Source organism: Hypanus sabinus, chromosome 7 (genome assembly GCF_030144855.1).
Source record: "Hypanus sabinus isolate sHypSab1 chromosome 7, sHypSab1.hap1, whole genome shotgun sequence".
NCBI lineage: Eukaryota > Metazoa > Chordata > Chondrichthyes > Myliobatiformes > Dasyatidae > Hypanus > Hypanus sabinus.
This window is the reverse complement of record NC_082712.1, coordinates 32,770,182-32,796,224: the sequence shown is the minus strand read 5'-3', so window position 1 is coordinate 32,796,224 and position 26,043 is coordinate 32,770,182. Positions and strand designations below refer to the sequence as shown.

At 42.8% G+C, this 26,043-nt stretch overlaps 1 protein-coding gene across 7 annotated transcripts in view; it reads right to left on the bottom strand.

Annotated features, from left to right (window-relative positions):
• erbin (erbb2 interacting protein) overlaps positions 1-26,043 on the bottom strand; it is a 221,013-nt gene that overhangs the window by 68,295 nt on the left and 126,675 nt on the right. For all 7 annotated transcript variants that reach the window (XM_059974399.1, XM_059974400.1, XM_059974398.1 and 4 more), the window contains 2 exons: positions 1,668-1,731; positions 985-1,059 (listed from right to left, as the gene is read on the bottom strand). In XM_059974399.1, the coding sequence (XP_059830382.1) occupies positions 985-1,059; positions 1,668-1,731 (139 nt within the window). The remainder of the gene's footprint in view (positions 1-984; positions 1,060-1,667; positions 1,732-26,043) is intronic.

The following is a 26,043-nucleotide window of genomic DNA, read 5'->3' as shown; positions in this document are numbered from 1 at the left end:
CCCTTCTCACCCTCACCCTCCCTAATTGAATGCGCATGGCTGCATCAAGAAGTATGTTATTGCTGCGGCTGTCTGCCAAGCAACCCAGAATTTTTGAAATGAATCAGACATTCTGACAAATAAATTTCATTTGAAAAATCAGACTGTCCTCCAGTCCACATGGCGCCCACATAAAATACGGTGTGGCCCCATATGGGCTGGAGAACATGCCAATTGTCAACTGAGATCGACAATTTTCAATTTGTGTTCTGGCTCACAGGTATCTCCCCGCAGCCACCCCCCCCCCCCCCAAACCACTGCACACAGAGGCATGTCAGGTTTGAATTTAATTCCTTAGGTCAACAGCAAGTCTGATGCTGACCACAAGTTCTTTCAGATGACCCCAGGATATACTCCCTTTGTCATGCTGCTCCGGACAAGGCTCAAAGGAAAAGCAACGTTCCAAAACTGATTTTGTCTGGGCCCCCAATTATGAGGAGACCTTCACATAAACACCATTAACTACAGCAAAGAACATCAACAGGATAAAAATCAGTGCACTAAGAAACTACCGAAGTATTATTTCTTCTTGCAAATTTTTAAAAGAATAAAACTCTTTGGTTACTTTTTAAGAGTCAGTCAATACCACATTTTCATGCTGCAATGTGGTAGCTCAGTCATTTTAGGTTTAGAAAATTGAAAGCAGATTTGAGATTTATTCATCAGCTTTGCAATTAATAGAAACGTAATTCCTTAATGCTCCTGAAAGAATGCAGAGCCCGACATACATTTGAAAATCTCATCCTGCATTTGATTATACATTCATTTTACTCATTGGCAGAAGGATTAAGAAGCATAGTTAAATGAATATTCTTCAAAATGGACCAGATGTTTGCAATCAAAACCTAAATGTTAATGGCCTGCCAATTAAACCTCAAATAGATTGAAACATCTTAATCATTAAGTTGATACATTAGTGTATATCAATTGCTGCCACACACATACCCCAGGGAGCACTGCAAGTCTATTGCCATCCATCCATAACTCCTTCAGTCCACTCAGTTGTTCCAACACTTCAGGCTAAAAGGGAATAGGACATTGAAAGTGACATTTCATAAAAAGAATTCCACACACGAGGTGATTTTTAAACACGTCAGACATTTACCTACCTCAATATCTACTCACTGAACTAAACCTTTTTGCTTTTGGAGGACAATTCTGGTGAAAAGTAGTTGAAAAATACCAAGTGGCAAATGAAATTAATATATTTTTAAATTTGCACTTCACCTAAAACCAGTATGTCAAAGATAAATATGATGATTTGGTAATTATGGCCCTTGAATGAATCATTTTAAAGATTATGTAACTGTTTAACTTCTAAGAAAACCTTCAATTTCAATGTAAAGGTCGTTACAGAAATCACCCTGGCCGATAATTTTATTAAAGCTGTATAATAATTTTATTATTACTACTTAGAAAATTAAGTCTACTGTTTACAAATGGCTTTTTTTCCAGCACAGCCGAATTCTTTACTGTCAAAAATTCAACTTATATTTTTTCTGATCAGTTATTCTACAACTTCAATGAATTCTGCTGTGATAGTCTTGAAAATACTCCCCATGTTACCAAATGCAAGAACCCACTGATTTTTTTTTAAAAACAGTAACAAGTGCACTTGAACTCCTTACCACATCTGTGAAGTCATTGCTTCCCAAATCTAATCTCTCCAGCTGGGTCAGTCTGCTCATGGTTCTAGAAAGATCAAGAATCAACAGGTAAGAGAATGAGAAATGAGGCAAAACAAACAGTTAAGCACTGACATGGGTTTTGGATATTTTGATTCCAAATATATTAGGTTCAGAGAGACAGATGTGAGAATTGTTCTGCCAGACATTGTGAGCGTGCTATGTTGGTGCCAGAATGTGGGGCAACACTTGTGGGTTGCCTTCAGCACATCCTTGGCTGTTAAAGCAAACAACACATTTCACTGTGTTTCAATGTATATCAAATGAATCTGGACCTGAAATCACTTTAAACTCCATCCTATTGAAGGTACAGTTTTCCCCAAGTATCAATTGATTATGACGATGAGCAACGTAAGTGGATTTAGAAGAATGGGGGGGGGGGGGATCTCACTGAGACCTGTTGAATATTGATGAGTGGATATGGTGCGTATAGGACCAGAGGGCACAACCTCAGAATAAAGAAACATTCCTTCAAAACAGAGATGAGGAGGAATTTCTTTAGCCAGTGAGTGGAGTTTGTAGGATTTATTATTACAGGCCGCTGTGGAGGCCAAGTCATTGGGTATATTTAAATCAGAACTTGATAGGTTTTTGATTTGTAAGGGTGTCAAAGGTTACGAGGAGCAGGCAGGGGTTGAGGGGGATAACAAATCAGCCATAATGGAATAACAGAGCAAACTTGATGGGCCAAATGGCCTGGTTCTGCTCTTATGACTTAAGGATATCTACTTTGCACAAACAACCATTGCAGTTTTTCCTTTCAATTCATTTACCAGGTAGTGATTATTTTATTTTGCTATTACCATTAAGCAGAAATTTTAAACAGATCGCAAGGTTCAAATATTGTAGTTATTAAACCATATTTATGAATTTTAAAAGTTGTGCACACACAGCAAGAATAGAAGTTCCCTGATTCATAAGGCAAGCCATGATGAATGTCGATAACTACCGTGCTTCACTGTTCATACGGACAGCAAAATAAAACGTTATCTGCAACAGTTTATCCTGATGAATAGTTCAAACCATGCTGTAGCATACCAGGGTAAATCTTAACTTAGTAATGACTCACTATAATAGGTGAGAATTCACTGGCAAGACAATAGCGAGGCCATTGCCCACCACTGACAGCAAACCATACATACACTAATGTCAGGCAAAGGCAGAGCATGGTTACGCATGAACTGTTATCAGAGGTGCACTGCCTTATCTTTAGCTTACTGTGAATGATAAGCTGCCTACTGCTTCATCGTTCAGAATTTCAAGTGATGTGAAGCTCTGATACTTGATTAGTGGTTGTAGACTCTGGTATTCATACAACTAGAGCTTATCCATTTAAGTATTTGTTTAAAAGAGATGCTGCATGCCTGAGTCACAGTCAGCCATCCTTCCTGCCTTTCAGAGTTGACCTACAAGGTGTGAAGTTTTATTCTTAGAGTTGCTGCAGATAGTTTTGTTATTGGGGAACTGCAGCATTTTTCTCACCTACCACCCTCTGAGCCACATCCAACACATCATTATGTGCAACTTCTGTCATCTTCAACAGGGCCCTGCCAAACACATCTTTACCTCCCCCCTCACCCACTCTCCACTATCTGCAGCGATCTCTCCCTCCGTGACTCCCTCGCCTGTTCAACCCTCCCCACTCATCTTCCTCCTATCACTTATCTCCACAAGCGGAACCAGGTGCTACACATGCCCATTCACCTCCTTCCTCACCACTATTCAGGGCCCCAAGCAGTCCTTCCAGGTGAGGCAACACTTCTCCTGCAAGTCTGCTGGAGTTATCTGTAGTAGCCAGTGCTTCTAAAGAGGCCTCCTCTACACTGGTTAGATTCAATGCAATTTAGGGGGCAACTTTGTTGAGCACCTGCGCGCCACATGGAAAAAGTGGAATGTCCCAAGTGGCAAACCACTTCAACTCCCATCATCATTCCTGTTTCAACATGTTGGTCCATGGCCTCCTCTTCTGCCATGGCGAGGCCTCTCTCTGGCTGGACTACCTATCCCTCATATCTCACCTAAGTAGCCTCCAACCTGAGGCCAGGAAGTCAGATTTCTCCAACTTCTGATCATTCCCCGCCCCCCTTCATTTCTCCACCCTGGCTTCTTCTCACCTGCTTTTCAGCTTCCCCTGGTGCTCCTCCTCCTTCCCGTTCTCCCATGACCTCACTCTCCTCTCCTATCAGATTCCTCCTTCTCCAGCCCTTTGCCTTTTCCATGTATCACCACACAGCTCTTACTTCATCCCCTCCCCACCCCACACCTGGCTTCACCTATCACCTAGCTTGTCCTCCTTCCCTTCCCCTCCCCCCGCCCACCTATTCTGGCATCTTCCCCTTCCTTTCCAGTATGGATGGACCGTCTTGGACCGAAACATCACGTCAAGTCACTTTTATTGTCATTTCGACCATAGCTGCTGGTACAGTGCATAGCAAAAATGAGAACGTTTTTCAGGACCACGGTGTTACATAACACAGTACAAAAATCTAGACTGAACTATGTAATAATAAAAAAAACAGAAAAAGCTACGCTAGACTACAGATCTACCCAGGACTGCATAAAGTGCACAAAAAAAGTGCAGGCATTTACAATAAATAATGAACAAGACAGTAGGGCAAGGTGTCAGTCCAGGCTTCGGGTATTGAGGAGTCTGATACCTTGGGGGAAGAAACTGTTCCATAGTCTGGTCGTAAGAGCCCGAATGCTTTGGAGCCTTTTCCCAGACGTCAGGAGGGAGAAGAGATTGTATGAGGGGTGCATGGGGTCCTTCATAATGCTGTTTCCTTTGCGGATGCAGCGTGTAGTGTAAATGTCTGTGATGGCAGGAAGAGAGACCCCGATGATCTTCTCAGCTGACCTCACTATCTGCTGCAGGGTCTTGTGATCTGAGGGTGCAATTTCTGAACCAGGCAATGATGCAGCTGCTCAGGATGCTCTCAGTACAACCCCTGTAGAACGTGATGAGGATGGGGGGGTGGGAGATGGACTTTCCTCAGCCTTCGCAGAAAGTAGAGACGCTGCTGAGCTTTCTTTGCTATGGAGCTGGTGTCAACAGTTTATTCATTTCCATAGATGCTGCCTGACCCGATGGGTTCCCTTCAGTATTTTGTGTGTCGAAGTAATTTTACTGCAGCTGATAGTACATTCAAGTGAACAATTAGCACCTGCCTTACATTAAAATTGCTCATTTGATTTCCACATGCTTGTGTACAAGATGCTGTAAGATGTGAACCTGGGATCTGGGTAAATAGGACAAGCAGCTGTGTGGCAGACCAAAATAGATTGCTTCATATCATTAAACTTATTCTTTCTTCCCCTGCCTTCTTTTAAACCGATTATTAATTCACTCTTCATTTAACTTTCAACACTATTTAACTGCACATTTAAGCCTCCATCTGTTTGGTTCAGCCTTTCCCAGTTCAACCCTCAATTCTTCACCGATGGATCGACAGAACATTTGAAAGACTAGGTCACAAGTCCCAAGATGTCCATTTACAACTTGCAAAACAAACATGTGAACATTAACAGCAATAGATCCTACAGCCCCTCAAACCTACTCTACCATTCCTGAAGGTACTGGCTGCCCTGCTCACTGACCCTGCTCTATTTTCACATCTGAAGCCCACAATGTTGAATTCCCTAATCATCTAGGAAGTTTTCTCAACCTTGAATATACTTCAGTATCAGCATATATTGCACTCTGCGATAGAGAAAGAGCCTCGCAACGATTTTGAAGGGCAGGAAAAGCTCAATTGCTGGCTGAACACTAATTTTTCTGTGCAAAGTCACTTGCCCACACTTCATTTCCACAAGCTTGAAAAATAATTTAATTTTAAGCATACACTTTCTTCCGTCTTTAAACTGACTGTATCTTAGAGCCCATACAACATCTGATCTTGGAAGTTAAACAAAGACCAACCCAAAAAGGATGCCCAGCTGTTTATTGGCAGAAGAAAAAGCCACTTTCAGAGCAAGTGTATCAAAACTTCACATCTGTACAGTGGGCCAAGAACAAGAGGACATAGATTGAAGCTAGCCAGTAAAAAGGACTGGCAGGGATTTTGTTTCACCCAAGTGAGTGCTTGAAACTCTGCTCCAAAGGCAGCAAAAAGCTGAAGCATTGTTAAATACTTGGGTTATGACCAAAGAGGAAAAAAAAAATGGCTGGAGTTGCTAGCACTGTGTGTATATTAGGTGTGTCAAAATCAAACTTACAAAAAAAAATTACAGAAACTGTTAATATTTACAAAAAGGCATCTACTAGAAAACACAATGGTGGTTCCATACTTGCACTGGGCCAGCGAGAGCTCCTGGCAGCCCCAATCTCTCTCTCCTGCTGAAAGCGATCAGCCTTCCCTTGTCCCCCCTCCCTCTAAAACATAACATCATTAATTGCCTACAAAGTTAGAATATGATGCACTCCACAACACAGATACAATCTTATTACAAAATAAACAAAAGCATTAACCTTAAATACAGCATTCAAACAACATAAACACATCTCCATTACTGAAGAAATGGCATATTCTGCCGTGCATGGTGGGAAAGGCATCGTAAAGCCAACCAGAGTAAATCAGCTCGATTACGGCCCATTATGAGAACGTACCAGGAAGCCATTGAGACGCACACACTCAGCGCAATGACAGCAGAATGACCAGGCAATGTGTGTGTAAGTGCGTGTGTGTAAGGAGTGTACTTACTGAGAGCTGTCCGTCACAGACACCTAGATATCTGATTCAGCACTTTTGCCCCAAAATCCACAGACCAAATACAAGGAAACAAGATAAACCAAATAGATTTGATATGTTCAGTATAGGCACCACAGTCACAGTGGATTGCTTTCTTTGCTATAAATTTGTAATACGGTCCTCGCTCCAATCCTTGAAGTCTTGAACAGTTGTATGTCAGCAAAACATGTGCTCTCCCATTCAGAACTACAACACCTTTACTATATAAAATCTAGGTTTTACAAAAAACTGTGATGCTAAGCATTTGTTTAGTTTTAGACCTTTGAAAGATGGAGGGACAGCTGGGACGCGGGTGTAGAGAGGAAACCACAGCAATGGTTTTTATTTATATTGTAGTACCACATTTGTCCCAAGCTCTTACTTGAATGAAACCTGCCAACTAACGATCCAGATAGTAGACACTGTCCCTACAATGCAGTACAGTCAGCCCTCCATATCCACGGATTCTGCGTGCGTGGATTCACCCAACCGTGGATCGGGAAAACCTGGAAGTTCTCTCTCCAGCACTCGTTGCTTGAGCATGTACAGACTATTTTTTTCTTGTCATTATTCCCTAAACAATACAGTATAACAACTATTTACACAGCATTTACATTGTATTAGGTATTATAAGTAATCTAGAAATGACTTAAAAGTACAGGCAGTCCCCGGGTTATGAATGAGTTCCATTCCTGAATCCATCTTTAAGTCGGATTTGAAGTCGGAACAGGTACATCCAGTATTACTTAGCGTCAGTTAGTCAAACGTTTTTCTTAGTATATAGTACATATTTTACCTTTCTATGCATATAAAATACTTAAGAAACATAAGTATTTCAATAATTTAACCACTGTGTTGCTTAGTAATGATTGTAGCTTTCATCGGGGCAGAGCCTTCCACATTCTCCATTAAAATTGTTCTGATTGTTGACCGACTGTAGCCTAACGCTTTTCCAATGGCTGATGGCATTTCACCTGTTTCCAATCGTGTTATTACTTCCACCTTATTTCAATTGCGATCGTGATTACTTTCGTGAACAGAAACACTGCGGATTCAGAGCTGAACCGTCAGGTCCTAATGTCCACTGCACAGAGACATGTTAAATAAAGTCTGGGGTTCCGCTGGGTCCTACAGAACACCGCACTGATACATGTTAAATAAGGGACTTGAGCATTCGCGAATTTTGTTATTCATGGGGGGTCCCGGAACCAATCCCCCGCGGATAAGGAGGGGCGACTGTATACATCTTAAGGGAGAAGAAACCAGAAAATGCTGGAGTTGGAATGTCAACAGGAGCCATCTGAATAAAGCTTTCACAAAAGAAAAGCTTGCTTGTTTAATTACAAAAGCCACCATAAAACTATGGTTAGACCACACAGGGAATATTGTGTTCATTTCTGGTCATCTCAATATAGGAAGGATGTGCAGGAGCTTTTGAGAGGGAACTGACGAGATTACCAGGATGCTGTCTGGAATAGTGAGTATGCCTTACAAGGGTAGATTGAGTGCCAGGGCTTTTCTCTTTGGAGTGAAGGAGGACAAGAGGCACCTTGATCGACGTGTCCAAAATGATAAGAGGCATAGATCAAGAGGATGGATAGCCAGAGACTTTTCCCATAGGAAGCAGCTAACACAAGAAGGCCTAATTTTAGGATGTCTGAAAGGAAGTATGAGGGGGGTGGGGCCTGGTAGGTCAAAGATAAGTTTCTTTTGCAAAGAGGTAGGTGGGTGCATGGAATGCAGTGCCAGGGTGGTGGTAGAGGCAGATACATTAGGGATATTTAAGAGACTCTTAGACAAGCACAAGGATGATAGAAAAATGGGGAGGGTGCTTTGTAGGAGAGAGGGTTAGATTGATCTAAAGGTAGGTTAAGAGGGCAGCACATCATTATGGGCCAAAGGGCCTGTACTGTGCTATGGTTAATGTTTTAAAACATTCACCCAATGTTCCTTTGAGCTTTTTAGGTCAAAGTTATTGCACTACGCAGATACAGAAAATTCTCAAGGCAACTGTCACTTGTTCACCATCTTTGAAAAGATGAGCACTTCCTGCAAACCTAATGGTTACAACAGAATTGTTCTGTCAACCACAAGTGCACTATTTTTATTGCTGTCAAACTTTGCCACTGAACCCAAAAAAACCATCTTCTGTGGAACAGAATATATCATTTCTGTTCAAAATTCAAGGCATAGCTGTTGGTCAATCATATTGGCCAAGTTCCCTCTGGAAATGTCTAGGGTTACCAGGCCGTCCATATGTGTAATGCTCGCAACCAAAGTCATAGCTACGTAATCTGCTAAAAATGCCCCTTTCCTCTTTATTTTTTTTTACATACTAACTGTTGTCTAGAATATTACCAATGTAGAACAACGGTTCACTTTGGGAGCAAATTTCCAAATGGATGGGTTCACGGCTGGTTTCAGTCACTTGTTTCTATTTTTAACTACCTCCATTTAATTTGTGAGTAGCAACAGTTTACAAAAAAAAAGCACAAATGTGGGAATTAACCTTCCAGAAACTTATGCCATGAACTTTCAGTTTGTGGCTCTCGGGACAGTCTGCCCCAAAGGAATAGGAGAAAACTAACGGCTGGGAGGTGGGCTATGTTAATCTGAAATGCACACACTTAGTTAGCACTGTATAAATTAGCAGTGAATTGCTGAGAGATTTTGGTTGGGGGGGCTAATAAATGGAAGACAACAAAGATAAAATAATCGTGATCTGAAATACCAATTTAAACTGAACTATACTGCCATTGATGGATTAGAAATATCATGAGTGTGACTTGGGTTCCACTGCCGCACCCCCCCCCCCCCCGCTTGTTCCTCCATCCCCTGATTGCCAGTGGCTTATAACAGAGCAGATGCCCCCAGAGGATTGCATCAGTTCAAGGCAGTACCACCACCACTTTCTCAGGGTAATAACAAAGACAAAATGGCCAAAAAGGTTCAGTCATACCCACAAACAGAATAGAGGTGCCAATAACTTGCACATCTTGGAAATTCAATAGAAATCAGCTTAATCACTCTTGCCTTCCAGCTGGTAAGTCTCCCCTCACCACCACTAATTACCTATCCCCTCTGCTATTTAAAACCTTCACTAGTTTAGATAACTAACGTTCTCCACAAACGCCAGCATTGTTGATGTGGTCTTTAGAAAGAAATGGAAGTTTAATCAAATTATTCCACTAGCCACACAGCAACAATGCAGTTCTTTGGTTCAACAAGGGCATACCAACCACAGTGCCCACCTGGTAACTATGGTCAGAAGGAGAAAGTAAAAACTCCAAACAATGGATTAATATGGCATTAGAATTAATTGGCATACTACTACTATTTGGAATACTGCCTTAACTCCCTAAAATCTGATCAACAACTCCCTACCAGAAATGTAGGCCAAACTTATGGGTTCTTTACCCTGTCTCAGAATGCTCTTCAACATGTCTTTGCACCTGTCCATCTCCCTAATAAATGCATAATATTGTCACTATTTTACTCCATTTTTTTCCTTCCCTCTTGTGTAGCTGAGCCTTCAGGAACCTTCACACTCACCATTCTCCAAAAGGAAAGAAACTGTTTGCGATGGACTGTGATTTTTGGGCTATTTGGCAGTAACCCACTCTAGATCTCTCTGTGCACTCTCTGCCACACTATAACAGCTTTCCTAAATGTGAGGCAGAGGCTTTATGAAGTCATTGGTCAGACCACACTTGGAGTATTCTGAGCAGTTTTCGGCCCCTTATTGAAGAAAGGGTGCACTGGCATTGGAGAAAGTCCACAGGAGGTTCAGGAATGAAAAGTTAACGTATGAGGAGCCTTTGATTCTGAGCCTGTGCCTGCTGGAGTTTAGAAGTGTTAAGGAGGATCTCAATGAAACCTGTTAAATATTCAAATGCCTAGATAGAGAGTGGACATGGAGAAGATGTTTCCAATAGCGAGAGTGGACAGAGCATCAGAACACATGAACATCTCAAAGCAAGAGAGGGGGAGTAATTTCTTCAGCCAGAAGATGGTGAATCTGTGGAATGTATTGCCACAGATGGCTGTGCAGGCCAAGTCATTGGATATATTCAAAGAGTAGGTTGCTAGGTTCTTTATTGGTAAGTGTGTCAAAGGTTACAGGGTGAAGGCAGCCATAATGGAATGGTGGAGTAGACGCAATGGGCTGAATAGACTCACTCTGTCCCTGTATGTCAAATGGCCTTATGTGCTATCAATGAATTCTTCATCTTCACAGGCTCAATAGCTCCAGCTGCCACTCCAGCACCAAAACCGAAGGCTTAAGGTGCCACAGCAGGCACCATTTCCCATGGATGAGGTTGTCCAAGTCTCTGGAATTATGCACAACTTCCCTGATGACACTGGATGCACATGTCACTCACTTGGAACTACCTCGCCATGCCTCATCTTTACAGACAACACAAAACTGAAACTCATCGGAAAACAGGCATCAGTCTCCCTCACACAGATGTCATATTTTCAAACAGATGCTGGCATTGAGTGCTCCCACTGCCATGCCTTACCTACTTCACTCAAGAGACTGATACAGAAATTCAAGATGACTTTGTTTCACAATGTACACTTTGATGATCCTGGAGACCACAGCCTTAAGCACCCAAGTATTTGCACTGGGACACTTAATTTCAACTAACTGGTATCTTAATTGTGAAAGGCTTTCAAACTAGCTGTTGGAAACAGCATGGCTGGGGTGAGAGAGACACTACGAGAAAACAAATTCTCATTTTAAAATTCATCACATGATCAGAAAGCATCAGGAATGGTTAAAGTTGAAATCTAATTCTTTCCAGGAAGTAAAAGCAGAATTGTTGCTAAAAATAACAACTAATTTTGTTCATGCCTCTGGTTAGTATTATTCATAAAACAAGATGTTGCATTTTGGACTATAATATACACCAGAAGTCTTGGTTAACCCTTAATTTTTTAAAAATTGATGTACAAATATAAAACATCTTTATCTTTGTGGACCCGCAATGCTCATTAGTGAAGGCGGCACACCACCGTCTACATTTCCCAAGGAGACTGGGGCATGCAAGGTTCCTGGTCCCCATTCCAACAACTTCCAAAAGGAGCACCAGAACGGGCCCCGTCTGGCTGCATCATTGAATGGCATGGAAGCTTCAAGGTATTGGATTGCAAAACCCTACATAGATCAGTAACACTGGGGTCTCCCTCTCCCCCTTACTGGAGCATTGTTGAGGATCCCGACCATCCACCTCACAGTCTCTTTCACTCACTACCATCAGGAAGGAAGTACAAGAGCATCATGACTGGGACTGACAGAGTGGGTGACAGCTTCTTTCCCCAGGCTCTGAGCCTAATGAACACTCTACCATCACTGAGGTCTCCTCACCAGGAAGCAAACTGTTTACTTGTGCTGCGTACTTAGAATTGTATTTTATTAACATATTAGCGGAAATATTGTCTTTATGTGCTGTATGATATTGGTATTGTGGTTACACTGTGGTCTAGAGGAGCATTGTTTTACTTGGTTGTATACATGTACAGTACACCTGACAATACACTTGATCTTTAACTCAATGAACTTGAACCCTGCTCTACTTGCTTTACACCTACGACTGTGTGGCTGAGCACATCTCTGATGCCATATTCAAGTTTGCTGTGACACCACTGTCGTAGGTCAAATCAGAGGTGGTGATAAGAGGAGGGAGACAGAAAATTTGGCTGAGTGGTGTCATAACTACAACCTCTCACTCAATGTCATCAAAACCAAGGAACTGATTATACACTTCAGGAGAGAGAAACCAAAGGTCCATGAGCCAGTCCTCAGAAGATCAGAGGTGGAGAGGGTTAGGAATTTTAAATTCCTGGGTGTTACTGTTTCAGAGAATCTGTCCTGGACCCAACATGCAAGTGCAATTACAAGGAAACAACAACAACAGTGCCTCTATTTCCTTCGGAGTCTGCAGAGATTCAGCATGACGCCTAAAACTTTTACAAACTTCTGTAGATGTGTAGTGGAGAGTTTATTGACTGGCTGCACCATGGCCTGGTATGGAAACACCAGTGCCTTTGAATGGAAAGTCCGAAAAAAGTTAGTGGATTTGGACCGTACTTTACAGTCAAAGGCCTCTTGACCAGAAGACATCTATATGAAACTGCTTTTGCAGAAAACCAGCATCCGTCATCAGACTTCCACATCACCCAGGCGATGCTCTCATCAAGTAGAAGGTATAGGAACCTCAGAACTCACACCACCAGGTTCAAGAACAGTTACTGCCACTCAACCATCTGGCTCTTGAACAAAAGGAGATAACTACACTCATCTGTTGAGACGTTCCTGCAACCAATGATTTCACTTTAAGGACTGTTCATCTTGTTATCTCATGTTCTCATTTCTTATTGCTATTTATTTCCATTTGCACAGTTTGTCATCTTCTGCACTTTGGTTGATCTTTCACTTTTATAATTACTATTCTATAGATTTGCTAAGTATGCCCATCGGAAAATGAATCTCAGGGTTGTGTTTTGTGACATATATAAGAACATTTAAGAAGTAGGAGCAGGAGTAGGCCATTTGACCCATCGAGACTGCTCCGCCATTCAATCAGATCAGGGCTGATCTGGCCACGGACTCATCTCCACCTATTGTACCTGCCTTTTCCTAATAACCCTTACTTCCCCTGATATGTACTTTGATAATAAAATGATAATAAAATTTACTTTGAACTTTGGATACAAGATAACTCTCAATAAATCAATGACACAAGGGCTAGGGATGTTGTGGATAGTGTGGAGGGCTGTCAGAGGTTACAGCACGATATTGATAGGATGCAAAACTGGGCTGAGAAGTGGCAGATGGAGTTCAACCCAGATAAGTGTGAGGTGGTTCATTCTGGCAGGTCAAATATGATGGCAGAACATAGCAGTAATGGTAAGATTCTTGGCAGTTTGGAGGATCAGAGGGATCTTGGGGTTTGAGTCCATAGGACACTCAAAGCTGCTGTGCAGGCTGACTGTGGTTAAGAAAGCATATGGTGCATTGGCCCTCATCAATCATGGGACTGAGCTTAGCAGCTATGTAGGACCCTGGTCAGACCCCACTTTAAGTACTGTGCTCAGTTCTGGTCACCTCACTACAGGAAAGATATGGAAATTATAGAAAGGGTGCAGAGGAGATTTACAAGGATGTTGCCTGGATTGGGGAGCATGACTTATGATAATAGGTTGAGTGACAGAGGATGAGAGGTGACCTGATAGAGGTGTAGAAGATGATCAGAGACATTGATCCTGTGGATAGTCGGAGGCTTTTTCCCCCAGGGCAGAAATGGCTAACTTGTGAGGACACAATTTTAAGGTGCTTGGAAGTAGGTACAGAAGATGTCAGGGGGGAAGTGTTTTCTTTCTTACGCAGAGAGTGGTGAATGCATGAAATGGGCTGCCAGTGACAGTGGTGGAGGCAGATACAATAGGGTCTTTTAACTGGTACATGGAGCTTAGAAAAAGAGAGGGCTGTGGGTAACCCTAGGTAATTCCTAAGTACAGCATCATGGGCCGAAGGGCCTGTACTGTGCTGTTATGTTTTCTATGTTACTAAATCATATGCAAACACAAAACAATATTGTGCATAATAACTGTCCAGACATAAAAGCTATTGAGAACACCTAATCGCAGCTACACAGGCAAATCAATTTTACGCCTTAAATGCAAATCTGTCATGAGGTCCAAGTAAAAATAAAACATGAGAGACAATCTTCACAAAGTTTAAAAACAGATCAGAGACACACAGGATTGAGAGGGCCGAGCCTTCCAATCACACAGAAAAAAAAGTGTTTTTACTTAATGAAAGTGTCAGTCGGAGCTAATTCATGGATCTTTAATGACATTAATGGCCAATGCTATGTGTACCAATTTCCAAAGGGTTGACCTGCTCATTTTTAAATGCATCATACAAATAAAGCAAAAGGAACCAATGGGCTTTTCACGGAATCAAAATTAGATGAAAACAGGTCATTGGAGATTAAGAACATAGAATCAGAATCAGGTTTATTATCACCAGCATGTGTCATGAAATTTGTTAACTTAGCAGCAGCAGTTTATTGCAATACATTAGTGGTCACCACCCCGTCGATCTTCGAGACATTCCCAGTAGATCCTGAAAAAAAATGAAAAATAAATACACAAATACTGTTGAGAGATTGTTCCTGGGTTGTAGGGTTTTAGTTCCGTTCTTTCTGCCCAGTGCGCATGCGTGTAGCTCCCCTGCCACGCACTTCACTACACAGTGTACTTTAGTGGTCCCCAACCACCGGGCCGCAAGGAAACAATACGAGTCGGCTGCACCTTTCCTCATTCCGTCACGTCCGCTGTTGAACTTGAAGCCATGCGAGGTCATCAGTCGCCTAACCGCAGTCACAGCCTTGCGCAGCCGGCAGGAAGTGCTGTTGGTACCAGCCTGGAGCGCGGACAGATGGGTGGGGCCTCTAAACCTGTTTACTACACCGTATATTCGAGGGGAACCCAGTGCTAAAATATTCGCAGACGACCTAATTCGCGCTCAGGGTTTCGTAAGTAACAGAGCAGCTACCTCGCTGTGGTCTACTGAAAGTCATCCCAAGGCAAACTTTTGTCGGCCGATAGATTCTACAAGAGGGGGCATCCTGTCGCACTCCTCGCTCGGTCAGTCACTCTCTCCGGACTACGACCGCTGCAGCCCCGGCACAGAGACCGCTGGCCCTGACCTTGTCCTCTCACCCCACCCACGACCAGCCGCACTTGGCCAAAGCATCTGGTGGCGGGCGGGCAGGAGACTGGAGTTCAGGCCTGGAGGCTGTCTAATGAGGCAATGAAGCTCTCAAGACTGCTTCGGCACCCTGAGTCCAAGCACCCTGCACTTAAAGACAAACCTGTTGAGCTTTCTCAGCGGAAAAAAACGTGAGCAAGCAGGACAGCAGCTGAGAGCCACGTAAACTAAATTGCGGAATAGACTGGACATAAGGAACCTGCTTCGAGTATTGCAGTATTCCAGCTGTGTTTAACACCACCACCCCCCCACCCCCGTCAGCCAGACTGCAAGAATATTGTCACTATTAAACCGGTCCGTGGTGCAAAAAAACGGTGGGGACCCCTGGCGTTCATACATTATTTCTACTTCCAGGTTGTGGGGCTTCACTTCCGGTCTTTTCTGCCCCGGTGCGCATGCGTGCAACTAATCAATCTGGGGTCAATCTTGCCTTTCACTAAGGCCGAGGTAGGGGATCTTGGGCTTAAAAAGGTTGGTGACCACTACAATACATAATATAAATAAATCTATTACAGTATATGGATATTGAATGGATTAAAAATCATGCAAAAACAGAGGCAAGTGAAAAAGTGAGTTAGTGTTCTCGGCTTCAATGCCTATTTAGGAATCGGATAGCAGAGGGGAAGAAGCTGTTCCATAGAACAGTGGAGCACAGGAACTGGCTCTCTGGCCCACAGTATTGTCCCGAACCAATTAAATTAGTAATCAAACAGCCAACTCATCTCTTTGCCTTCAAAATGTTCATAACCTTCCTTTTTGCCCACATTCATGTGGTATCTACACAACTCTTAGAAGTCCCTAATGTAACTGCCTCTACCACCAGTCCAGGCAGTGTATTCCAGGCACCCAATACTCTGTGTAAAAAACATGCCCCACACGTCTGCTTTGAAATTCCCCCCCCCCCCTCTCAAATGCATGCCCTCTGGTAGTAGACATTTCAACCCTGGGGAAAAGATGCTTGTTTGTCTACTCCATGCATGCCTGTTATAACCTTTTAAGGCTATCAGATTTCCTCTTAGCCTCCTCCACTCCGGAGACAACAAGCCAAGTTTGTCCAAGCTCCCATTACAGCATGTGCCCTCTAGTCCAGGCAGCATCCTGGTGAATGTTTTCTGCACCCTCTACTAAGCTTGGTTTTAATGAGGCCAACAGAGAAAATGCAGGATGGCTTGATGGAGATTCTTCACAATGACCAAAATACAGCTACCGCCTTCAAAGTGAAAGATGAAGAAATCAATGGTTAAACAACTGCTCCGGGCTTTGTTGTTTCTAGATGCCATTTGCTTACTTTTATTGTTCACACAATTTGTTTTCTCCCCCCATCTCTCTGCACTTTGAGTGCCGTTTATTTTAAAAATGGGTTCTTGTTTTTGTGGCTGACTAAAGAAACAGATCAAGGTTGTATAATGTATATAAACATACCTGATAAAAATGTACTTTGAACTTTGAAATCGAAAAAATCTCTGTGCTCATTACAAGGAACACCCTGATCCAACTGCACTCCAAGTGTCATATTTGCCACATCTGTGCCTTACCTATTGGGATACCATATTCCATCTGAAGGGGGACCTCAGTGATTAAGGCTTTCCTATATTTATATGTTACTATTGTCCTACGCCACAGTGTGTGCACACAAGGGGATCATTTTACTCCTACAGTAGCAATTAGTCTCAAAGGAATAGTGCATCTCCTCAGATGCATGGGTTGGTCAAAGGGCACTTTGACTTTTTGGGAAAAAAAGGATTCAAGAGCTTCATGAAATCAGTCAATGAAACAAAAAAATAATGAATAATGAATAATGTATAATTCCAGGAATAAAATTAAATTGTGAACGTAAAGGACAACTAAAGAGGGGACTTCCAGTGCTTTAGAGTGTTCCAATTGATCACAGTTTGCACACAGAAAGAAGATTATGTACTTGCAACAATGTGTATTCATTAAAAAGAAACCACAGTGTAGGCTGAATCCCCAGGGCAATTATCAACCAAATATAAAGGTCAATAGCAATGTCTTCCATTTAGGCCAGGTAAAGAAAACACTCCCACTGGTTCCTCTTCTGGATGGATCTAACTCAATACTGTGTGACCATTAGTAGGCCTCCATGTCCTGATTCAAACCCATCACTTTCTAGCAGGCCAAGTGAGGTTAACAGAAGAAACTCTTTTTTCTTCCAATCCAAGGGATTAGGATCTTTGTTTTGCCTCTTGTTGAAATTAGTTTCCTCAGCAGACAGGAGGCCCTTTGGGTATAAATCTTTGAATTGTACATTATCGGGAGCCACTCCATAATGACTGACACTTGCATGCACTTCCAGCAGCACCAGTCATTAAAAAGGAAACAAAGCTTAGAAAATGACCCGTAAGATAGAGGAGCAGAATTAGGCCACTGTTCTGCCATTTCATCATGGGTGATCTAACTTTCCTCTCAGCCCCAACCTCTTGCCTTCCAAAGCCAGTGCTTTAAAATATGTCTCCTGTCTTTGGGGTTTGGGCCAAACACAGACACTTACTCACACTGACATTTTGGTTGACATGGACAGGTTGGGACCATCCTCTGTAACTGCGAGGGAAGGGGAAGTCTAGAATCCTCTGCTGCACAAGGCTGGATAATTAGATGCATTTCAGATGTAGATAAATTCATTCAACATTATGGGGAATTGATATAGGGATTGAGGACAGCCCAGAGGAGCCAGGAATATATTAAATAGAAGTTAAAACTTCAGGGGCTGATTGGCTCACATGTCAGTTCCTCCTCAAAGGGAAGGTGCTGAATCACGTTTGGAAAAACAGTCTTACACAATACAATTGCTGGTGAAACCATAATCTTCAGAAGCATTTGACGGATTTACCTCTGAAAAGTGCAGACACGGCAACTTTAAGCAGACGAAGGAAAATCACCATTGCCAAAAGCAGGGAAGGAGAAGAAGCCAGAATTAAATGACTGTTTGAAATTTCCTCTACCCAGTATCTTGCAAATGTACGTTTGTTTGCTGGAGAACAAGACTCAGTATTGCTATATTGGTGGGAAATGAGGGACTGCTGTTTTCAGCTCACTCAAGACATGTTGGGTTCAGCAATGAGACCAGAGGGCTTTTGGATACACCAGATAGACCACTCTGCTGTTTCAGAGAAGGCTAAAGGTAGCGGTCTTTCTTAAATTCTTGTCGTGCTCAGAAGCAGCAGTCTTATCGCACTCCTGTTCTTCTCCTCCCCACCCCAACATGGAATATCTACTGTACTTACTAATGGAGTTTTCTTCCATGATCCTGACCACAGTTTTCATCTGGCCAAATGGCAATGTTAAACAGACACTTGATATACTGCCATCAGCAAACAAGAAACTGCCACCCCAATACCTTTCAAATTATTGCTGAAGACTTCAATTGGGCTTGTTTGAAGAATTCTCTGTCCAATTATCATCAACATTTCACTTGCGGCACCAGGAATCCCAGCACACTTGTCCGCTGCTGTACTACCATAAGGAATGCATACTGTGCGATTCCTAGTCCACACTTCGGGAAATCTGATCACTCAGTCATCCTCCTTCTACCCGAATACAGGCAGAGGCTAAAGGGCAAGACTCTGGAGGCAAGAACAACTAAGAGGTGATCACAGGAGGTAGAAGAGCAGTACGAGATTGCTTTGGGTTGATGGACTGGACTGTGTTTAAGGACTCAGAGGATCTGAATGAATACACTACAGTTATCATTGATGAATGCGCCCGCATAGATCATTTACAGTCTTCCCCAACCAGAAGCACTGAATGAACCACGAAATCTACAATCTGCTGAGGGCTAGATCAGTGGTGTCCAGATCTGGTGCAAAGTAAAACACAAAAGGTGTAGGTACCATCTCCAGAGAGCCACCTCACATACAAAGCTACAATTCCAGACAAATTCTGAATTGCTGAAGAATGCTCGACAACTGTGGCAGGGATTAAATGCCTTCTCTTCCTACAAAGTGAAACCAAATGACATAGATGACAAGGCTTCGCTCCAAGAGAGCACAATACTTATGCTTGCTTTGTTGAAATATCAAGGCATCTTCAGGAACTTCAAGAGCTCCCGATGACCCTGTGATTTCAATCTCTGAGGCTGATGTGAGAGCATCCTTCAGGAGGGTGAACCCATGGATGCCCCAGATGGGGTACTAACGACCTGTACTGATCAACTGGCTGCAGTGTTCACCGATATCTTTAACCCAGGCTTCAACAGCTTGAGATACTCACCTACTTCAAAAAGGCTTTAATTACACCAGTGCCCAACAAGAATGTGTTTAATTTGCCTCACTGACTATTGTCCGGTCGCACTCACATACACTGTGATGAAGCACTTTGGGAAGTTGGTGATGAGGCATGACTTGGATTCACTCTAACTTGTGTAGTGGCAAAACAGAAGCCATTTCATTGGCTCTTCACCCAACTCTGGAAACTCTGGACAGTAGAAATGCATACATCAGGATGATCTTCATTGACGACAGCCTGGCATTCAATACAATCATCTCCCACAAAACCAGACTATAGGCTCCAAGAACATCGTCTCAATACCTCCTCGTGCTACTGGATCTTCGATTTCCTCACTAGCTGAGTGGTGCCATAACAATAACCTCTTAATCATTAACAGCAAGACCAAGGAGCTGATTATTGACTTCGAAAGGAGGAAACCAGAGGCCCATGAGCCAGTCCGTATCGGGGGATCAGAGATGAAAAGGGTCAGCAACTTTAAATTCCTTAGTGTTATCATTTCAGAGGATCTGTCCTGGGTCCAGCGTGCAAGTGCACTTATGAAGAAAGCATGGCAAAGCTTTCTGAGAAGCTATGAAAATTTGGCATGTCATCCAAAACTGTAACAAACTTTGAGAGTTATATGGTGGATAGTATATTGACTGGCTGTGCCATTGCCCTGTGTGGAAACACCAATATCCTAGAACAGAAAAACCTACAAAAGTAGTGGATACGGCCCAGCCCATCTCAGTAATGCCCTCCCCACCACTGAGCACATCTACACGGAGTGTTATCACAGGGTAGCAGCACCCATCAATGACCCCCACTATCCAGGCCATGCTCTCTTCTCGCTGCTGCCATCAGGAAGGAGCACAGGAGCCTCAGGACCCATACCACCACATTCACCAACAGTTACCATCCCTCAACCATCAGGCTCTTGAACCAGAGGAGATAACTCCACTTGCCCCAGGACTGAACTATTCCCACAACCCATGGACTGACTTTCAAGGGCTCCACACCTCATGCTCTCCATATTTATTGCTTACTTAGTTATTAACATTCTTTCTTCTGTACTTGCAGTTTGTTGTCTACTGCTCATTGGTTGTTTGTTCGTCCAGCTGGGTGTGGCCTTTCACTAATTCCATTGTGCTTCTTTTACTTACCGTGAATGCCCACAAGAAAATGAATCTCAGGCCTTAATATAGTAATTCAATAATAAGTTCATTTTGAACTTTACCCGTTATCAATTGGCTGCACTATTATTAAACCAGCAGATTTATTAATCTGCAGTGCTATTTTATTGGGAAAAGACAATGAAAGGGATAGGCAAAAGGTCAAGCATTATCACTGAAGAGAGAAGCATTTCAGACCCTACTCAACTTCCTTCCCATGATCCACAAACCTGCTTGTCCAGCTGGACCCACTCCTTTCACCTCGTCCCTGTCCCACTCAAATAATATCTGGATACCTCGACTCTGTTTTATCCCCTTTCCTACCTACATCTGTGATACTTCGCATGCTCTGGACCTTTTCATTGATTTCATGTTCCCTGGGCCCATCAACTTATTTTCACTATGGATGTCCAGTCCCTGTACACCTCCACCCACCCACCAAGAGTGCCTGAAAGCGTGCTGTTTCTTCCTGGACACCATACCCAACCAGTACTCCTCCACCACCACTCTCCTCCATCCAGCAGAACTTGCCCTCACTCTTCATAATGTCTCCTTTGGCTCCTTCCACTTCATTCAGACAAGAGGTGTAGCCACGGACACACCCATGGGTCCCAACTATGCCAGGCTTTTTAAAAATCGGCTATGTGGAACAGTCTATGTTGAAGCCTACACTGGTATCACTCCCCCACTTTTCCTACGCCACATCAATGACTACACTGATGCTGCTTCTTGCACCCATGTGAAGCTTGTTGACTTCATCAATTTTACCTTCAACTTCCACCCTACCCTCAAATTTACCTGGTCCACTTCCTGGTCTTTCCCCTTTCTCACTCTCAATGTCCATCTCTGGGGACAGCTTATCTACCGATTACTATTATAAACCTACGGACTCTCAGACACCTGGACTATATATCGCTCCCCACCCATCCCCTTCTCTCAACTCTTCCGTCCCCACTGCGTTTGCTGTCAGGATGAAGCTTTCTGTTCTCGAACGAAGGAGATGCCCTGCTTTTTCAAAGAAAGAGGCTTCTCTTCCACCACCATCAATGCTGCCCTCAACTGCGTCTCTTCTAATTCACATACTTTTCTCTTATTCCATCCTCCCGTCATCCTTCCATTCACCCACAGGGATAGGGTTCCTCTGGTCCTCACCTACCACCCCATCAGCCTCTGTGTCCAGCACATAATTTTCCAGAACTTCTGTCTCCAACTGCCAAGCACACCTTCCCTCACCCCCACTTTCTGCTTTCCATTTATATTGATCCCTATGTGACTCCCTTGTCCATTTGTCCCTCCCCACTGATCTCCCTCCTGGCACTATCCTTGCAAGTAGAACAAGCAGTGCACCTGTCCCCTACAGCTCTCCCCTCACTACCATTCATGGTCGTAGACAGTCCTTCCAGGTGAGGTGACACTTCACCTGTGAGTCTGTGGGAGTTAAATACTGTGCCCAGTGCGGCCTCCTGTATGTCAGCAAGACCCGACGTAGATTGAGGGAGACCATTTCGCCAAGCACCTATGCTCCACCCGCAAGAAGTGGGATCTCCTGGGGGTCACCCATTTTAATTCCACTTCCCATTCCAATACATCAATCCATGGCTTCCCCTACTGTCACGATGAGGCCACTCTCAGGTTGGAGGACAACACCTTACATTCCATCTGAGTAACCTCCAACCTGATGGTGTGAAAATCAATTTCTTGAATTTTTGGCCATGCTCCCAATCCCTTCCATTCCCCATCCCCTTTCCCCCCTCTTACCTTCTCTCCTTGCCTGCCCTTCACCTCCCTCTGGTGGTCCTCTCCCCTTTTCTTTCTTCCATGACCCTCCATCCTCTCCAGCAGACTCCCCCTTCGCCAGCCCTGTATCACTCTCACCAAGTAACTTCCCAGTTCTTTACTTTATCACTCCACCTCCTGGTTTCACCTACCACCAAGTGTTCATTTTTCCTTTTCCCCACCTTTTAAAACTACTCATCCTTTTTTCTTCAGTCCTGCCAAAGGGTCTCAGCCCAAAACGTCAACTGTACTTTTTTCCCATAAATGCTGCCTGGCCTGCTGAGTTCCTCCAGCGTTTTTGTGTGTGTTGCAAGCACTTCAGATTGATGAATTTGCATCAGTACTCAGGATGTTAAAATAATTTTGCCAAGTACTTGACCAGAAAAAAAGCAAATAGAAACAATAATGGTGAAACAAGGAAGAAAAGAAGTGTTAGGTCACATTTGGAAGTGAAACTGAACCAAAATTTTAAATCAGTTTCTCCCCACATAAATGCTTTTGGACTGAGTGTCCTGAGCATTCAGTCTACATTTCAGATTTTCACGTTATACTGTAAAGCACACCTCTGACAAAGTACAATTAAGCCTGGTCTATAAGATTCAGAAGGCCACAGAAATAAACCGCTACTATTGATTTACAATCCTTCAATTCCTCTCAGCAATGCTCTGCAACAGCAGACTTCTGTGTCTTAACCAAGAGCCAGAGAGATGCACAAATGGCCACAAGCTGGGTGCAAGATGGAGTCCCACAATACCACGTAGAGCAGAGTCATTTGGTATTTATTGGCATCAGGGGAGCCAGGTTTCATGGACTTAATAGGAGAATAAAACTAGTGGCAGAGAGAAATTTGATTCTGAATACCTTTCCATTAATGCAATAACACCCAATTTTGATGTTCTTAGACACCCACAAGACCGTAAGATATAGGAGCAGATTTAGGCCGTCTGACCCATTGAGTCTACTCCGCCATTTCATCATGGCTGATCCAATTTTCCTCTCAGCCCCAGTCTCCTGCTTTCTCTCATATCCCTTCATGCCCTGACCGATCAAGAACCTATCAAACTCTGCCTTAAATATACAGAAAGACTTGGTCTCCACAGCTGCCTGTAGCAACAAATTCCACAGATCGACCATTCCCTGACGAGAGAAATTCCTCATCTCCACTCTGAAAGTAAACCCCTCTATTCTGAGGCTGTGTCCTTTGGTCTTCAACTCTCACACGATAGGAACATCCATCCTCTCCACATCCACTCTATCAAAGCCTTTCATGATTTGACAGGTTTCAATGAGGTCACCCCTCATTTCCCTGAATTCTAGAGAATACAGGCCCAGAGACATCAAATGCTCTTCATATTCAATCCTGGAATCATTTTCATGAACCTCCTTTGAACCTCTCCACTTTTAGCTCATCTTTTCAAAGACAGGGGCCCACTCTTGCTCACCAGTATTTTATAGAGTTTCAACATTACATCTTTGCTTTTATATTTTAGTCCTCTTGAAATGAATGCTAACATTGCATTTGCCTTCCTCACCACAGACTCAACCTGCAAATTAACCTTTAGGGAATCTTGCACAAGGACTCCCAAGTCCCATTGCACCTCAGTTTTTTTGTATTTTCCTACCCATTTAGAAAATAGTCTACCTTTTCAGTTCTACATTTCATTTCTAATCAGGCACATGTCCATTTACATAAGGTTATAATGATCCCAGACAGCACTGATTTATGTAGTGCTCCACCTCGGAGGGGCATATCCTCAGCGTTATCTGGGTCTGAGAGTACACAACATCAACCAAATCTGCTTTGTCTATCCTACTTGTTACTTCTTCAAAGAATTCCAAACGATATGCCAAGCAAGACAGCAGCCTATTTTATCCTGTGCCTCAAAGTACCCGAGACCTTATCCTGAATAATCAACTCCAGCATCTTCCCAATCGGAGAGGTCAGACTAATTAGTATATAGTTTCCTCTCCTTTGCCTCTCTCTCTTCTTGGAATGACACTTGCAATTTTCCAGTCTTCCAGAACCATGGAGTGAACCCTGGGTTGTACATCATCTGCTCTAAGTGACTTACCTACCTTCAGAACTTTGTTTCCCAAGAACCTTCTTCTTAGTTTTGGTAACTTCACAGACTTCATGACCCTGACACCTGGAACTTCCAACATACTGTGAGTTTCTTCCACATTAATAACCATGAATATGAAGTAACATTAACAAAACTTTAACTACTCCTAGACCGATATCATGCGTCACTGTGTTGAAGTTCCAAACGCTTGGTCCTTGCACATTAGATATATTTTAAGTGCTGGTATGCTGGTCTTAGACAGCGGGGTTTCAGTGCTGAGACACTCGATCTCCAGCTGATTCAGGTTTTATGTTTTCTATCATTCATTGTCCTGGATGAACTTTTAAATACACTAATCTGAAGATGCCATTCATATTTTCATGATATTCCTCATCTTATTCAAATGGCGACAGTTGGTTATCAAATGTTGACGGAATCTCTTCAGCACACAACATTGGCTGATTGATCACCAGTGTATGCTTAAGATTACCAAGCTTTTGCTTTTATTCAACAAGCTCCATTGAGAGCTCAGAGACGATGTAGGGTGTCCATATGATAGCAAGAAGCAATTGTAATGGGTGCGTGGAAAAAGTTAATGGCAATCTTGTCAATGGAAGATCTGGCCCAGTAATGTTTAAACTGATGATGTCACGTTAGATCTTCCCAGGAATCCATGCACAAACGTAAAAGCTGAATCATCCAAGCTGTCATTCAGAAAAGCATCGACAATTGCAACAGGACTATGGTTTAGTAAATGGGAAAGGAATTTGCAAAAAAGAATGTTTTCATGACTCTAAACTGAAACTGTTAATTTAAGACTCACATAATGAATGTTAATAATTGAATGAAATAAATTAAATGAACAAGCAGAATGGCTTATGAAATTATCACAAACATTCACAGCCTGTGAACATAAGCAGCTTTTATGTTATTAATTTTGGCCAATAACTTTTGCCAGTAATTATTAGTCTCCCAATTACTTTTCACACTTCAAAGTACAGCATTTAGACAGACAAAGACGGGAAAGAAAACCACCTGGAGTACTGGCTCAGATTTTCAGGTTGTGATGATGTCAGCATTCTCTGTCATTAAAGCATGAAATTGACAGCAACCCCAAGACACCGTCATGGCCCTAATTTGATATGGCAATCTATGTGATCCAGCCCTCCTTCACTGGCTGTGCAGCTTAGTGTTCTTCTCCAACATAGTCAAAGCAAACCCATTAAGTTGAAGTGAACTTCAGATACATGCACAGCAGCCTTACTTCTAAACACTTAAAATATTACATGCTGTTATAATCATATTTGAATGAGAGCATAGTGTAATAATCCATCATTTAATAGATGCCTTAGTGATACAACTAAACTTTATGGATTATCATCACATGAAAAGCTACAAAATTTAAGATTAAAAAAAAATTAAAGCCTGTTTCTCAAAGGCTACTTTCTACCCTAATCTTAGTTAAAACTATGTATCCCCTTCCTGGCTTCTGAAGAATTATTTAAGGTGGTTGGTGCTGGTGTCATGGCTACTGGGTGCCAGGAAATCCTTCCACAGTAATAGCTGAGAGCAATCAAC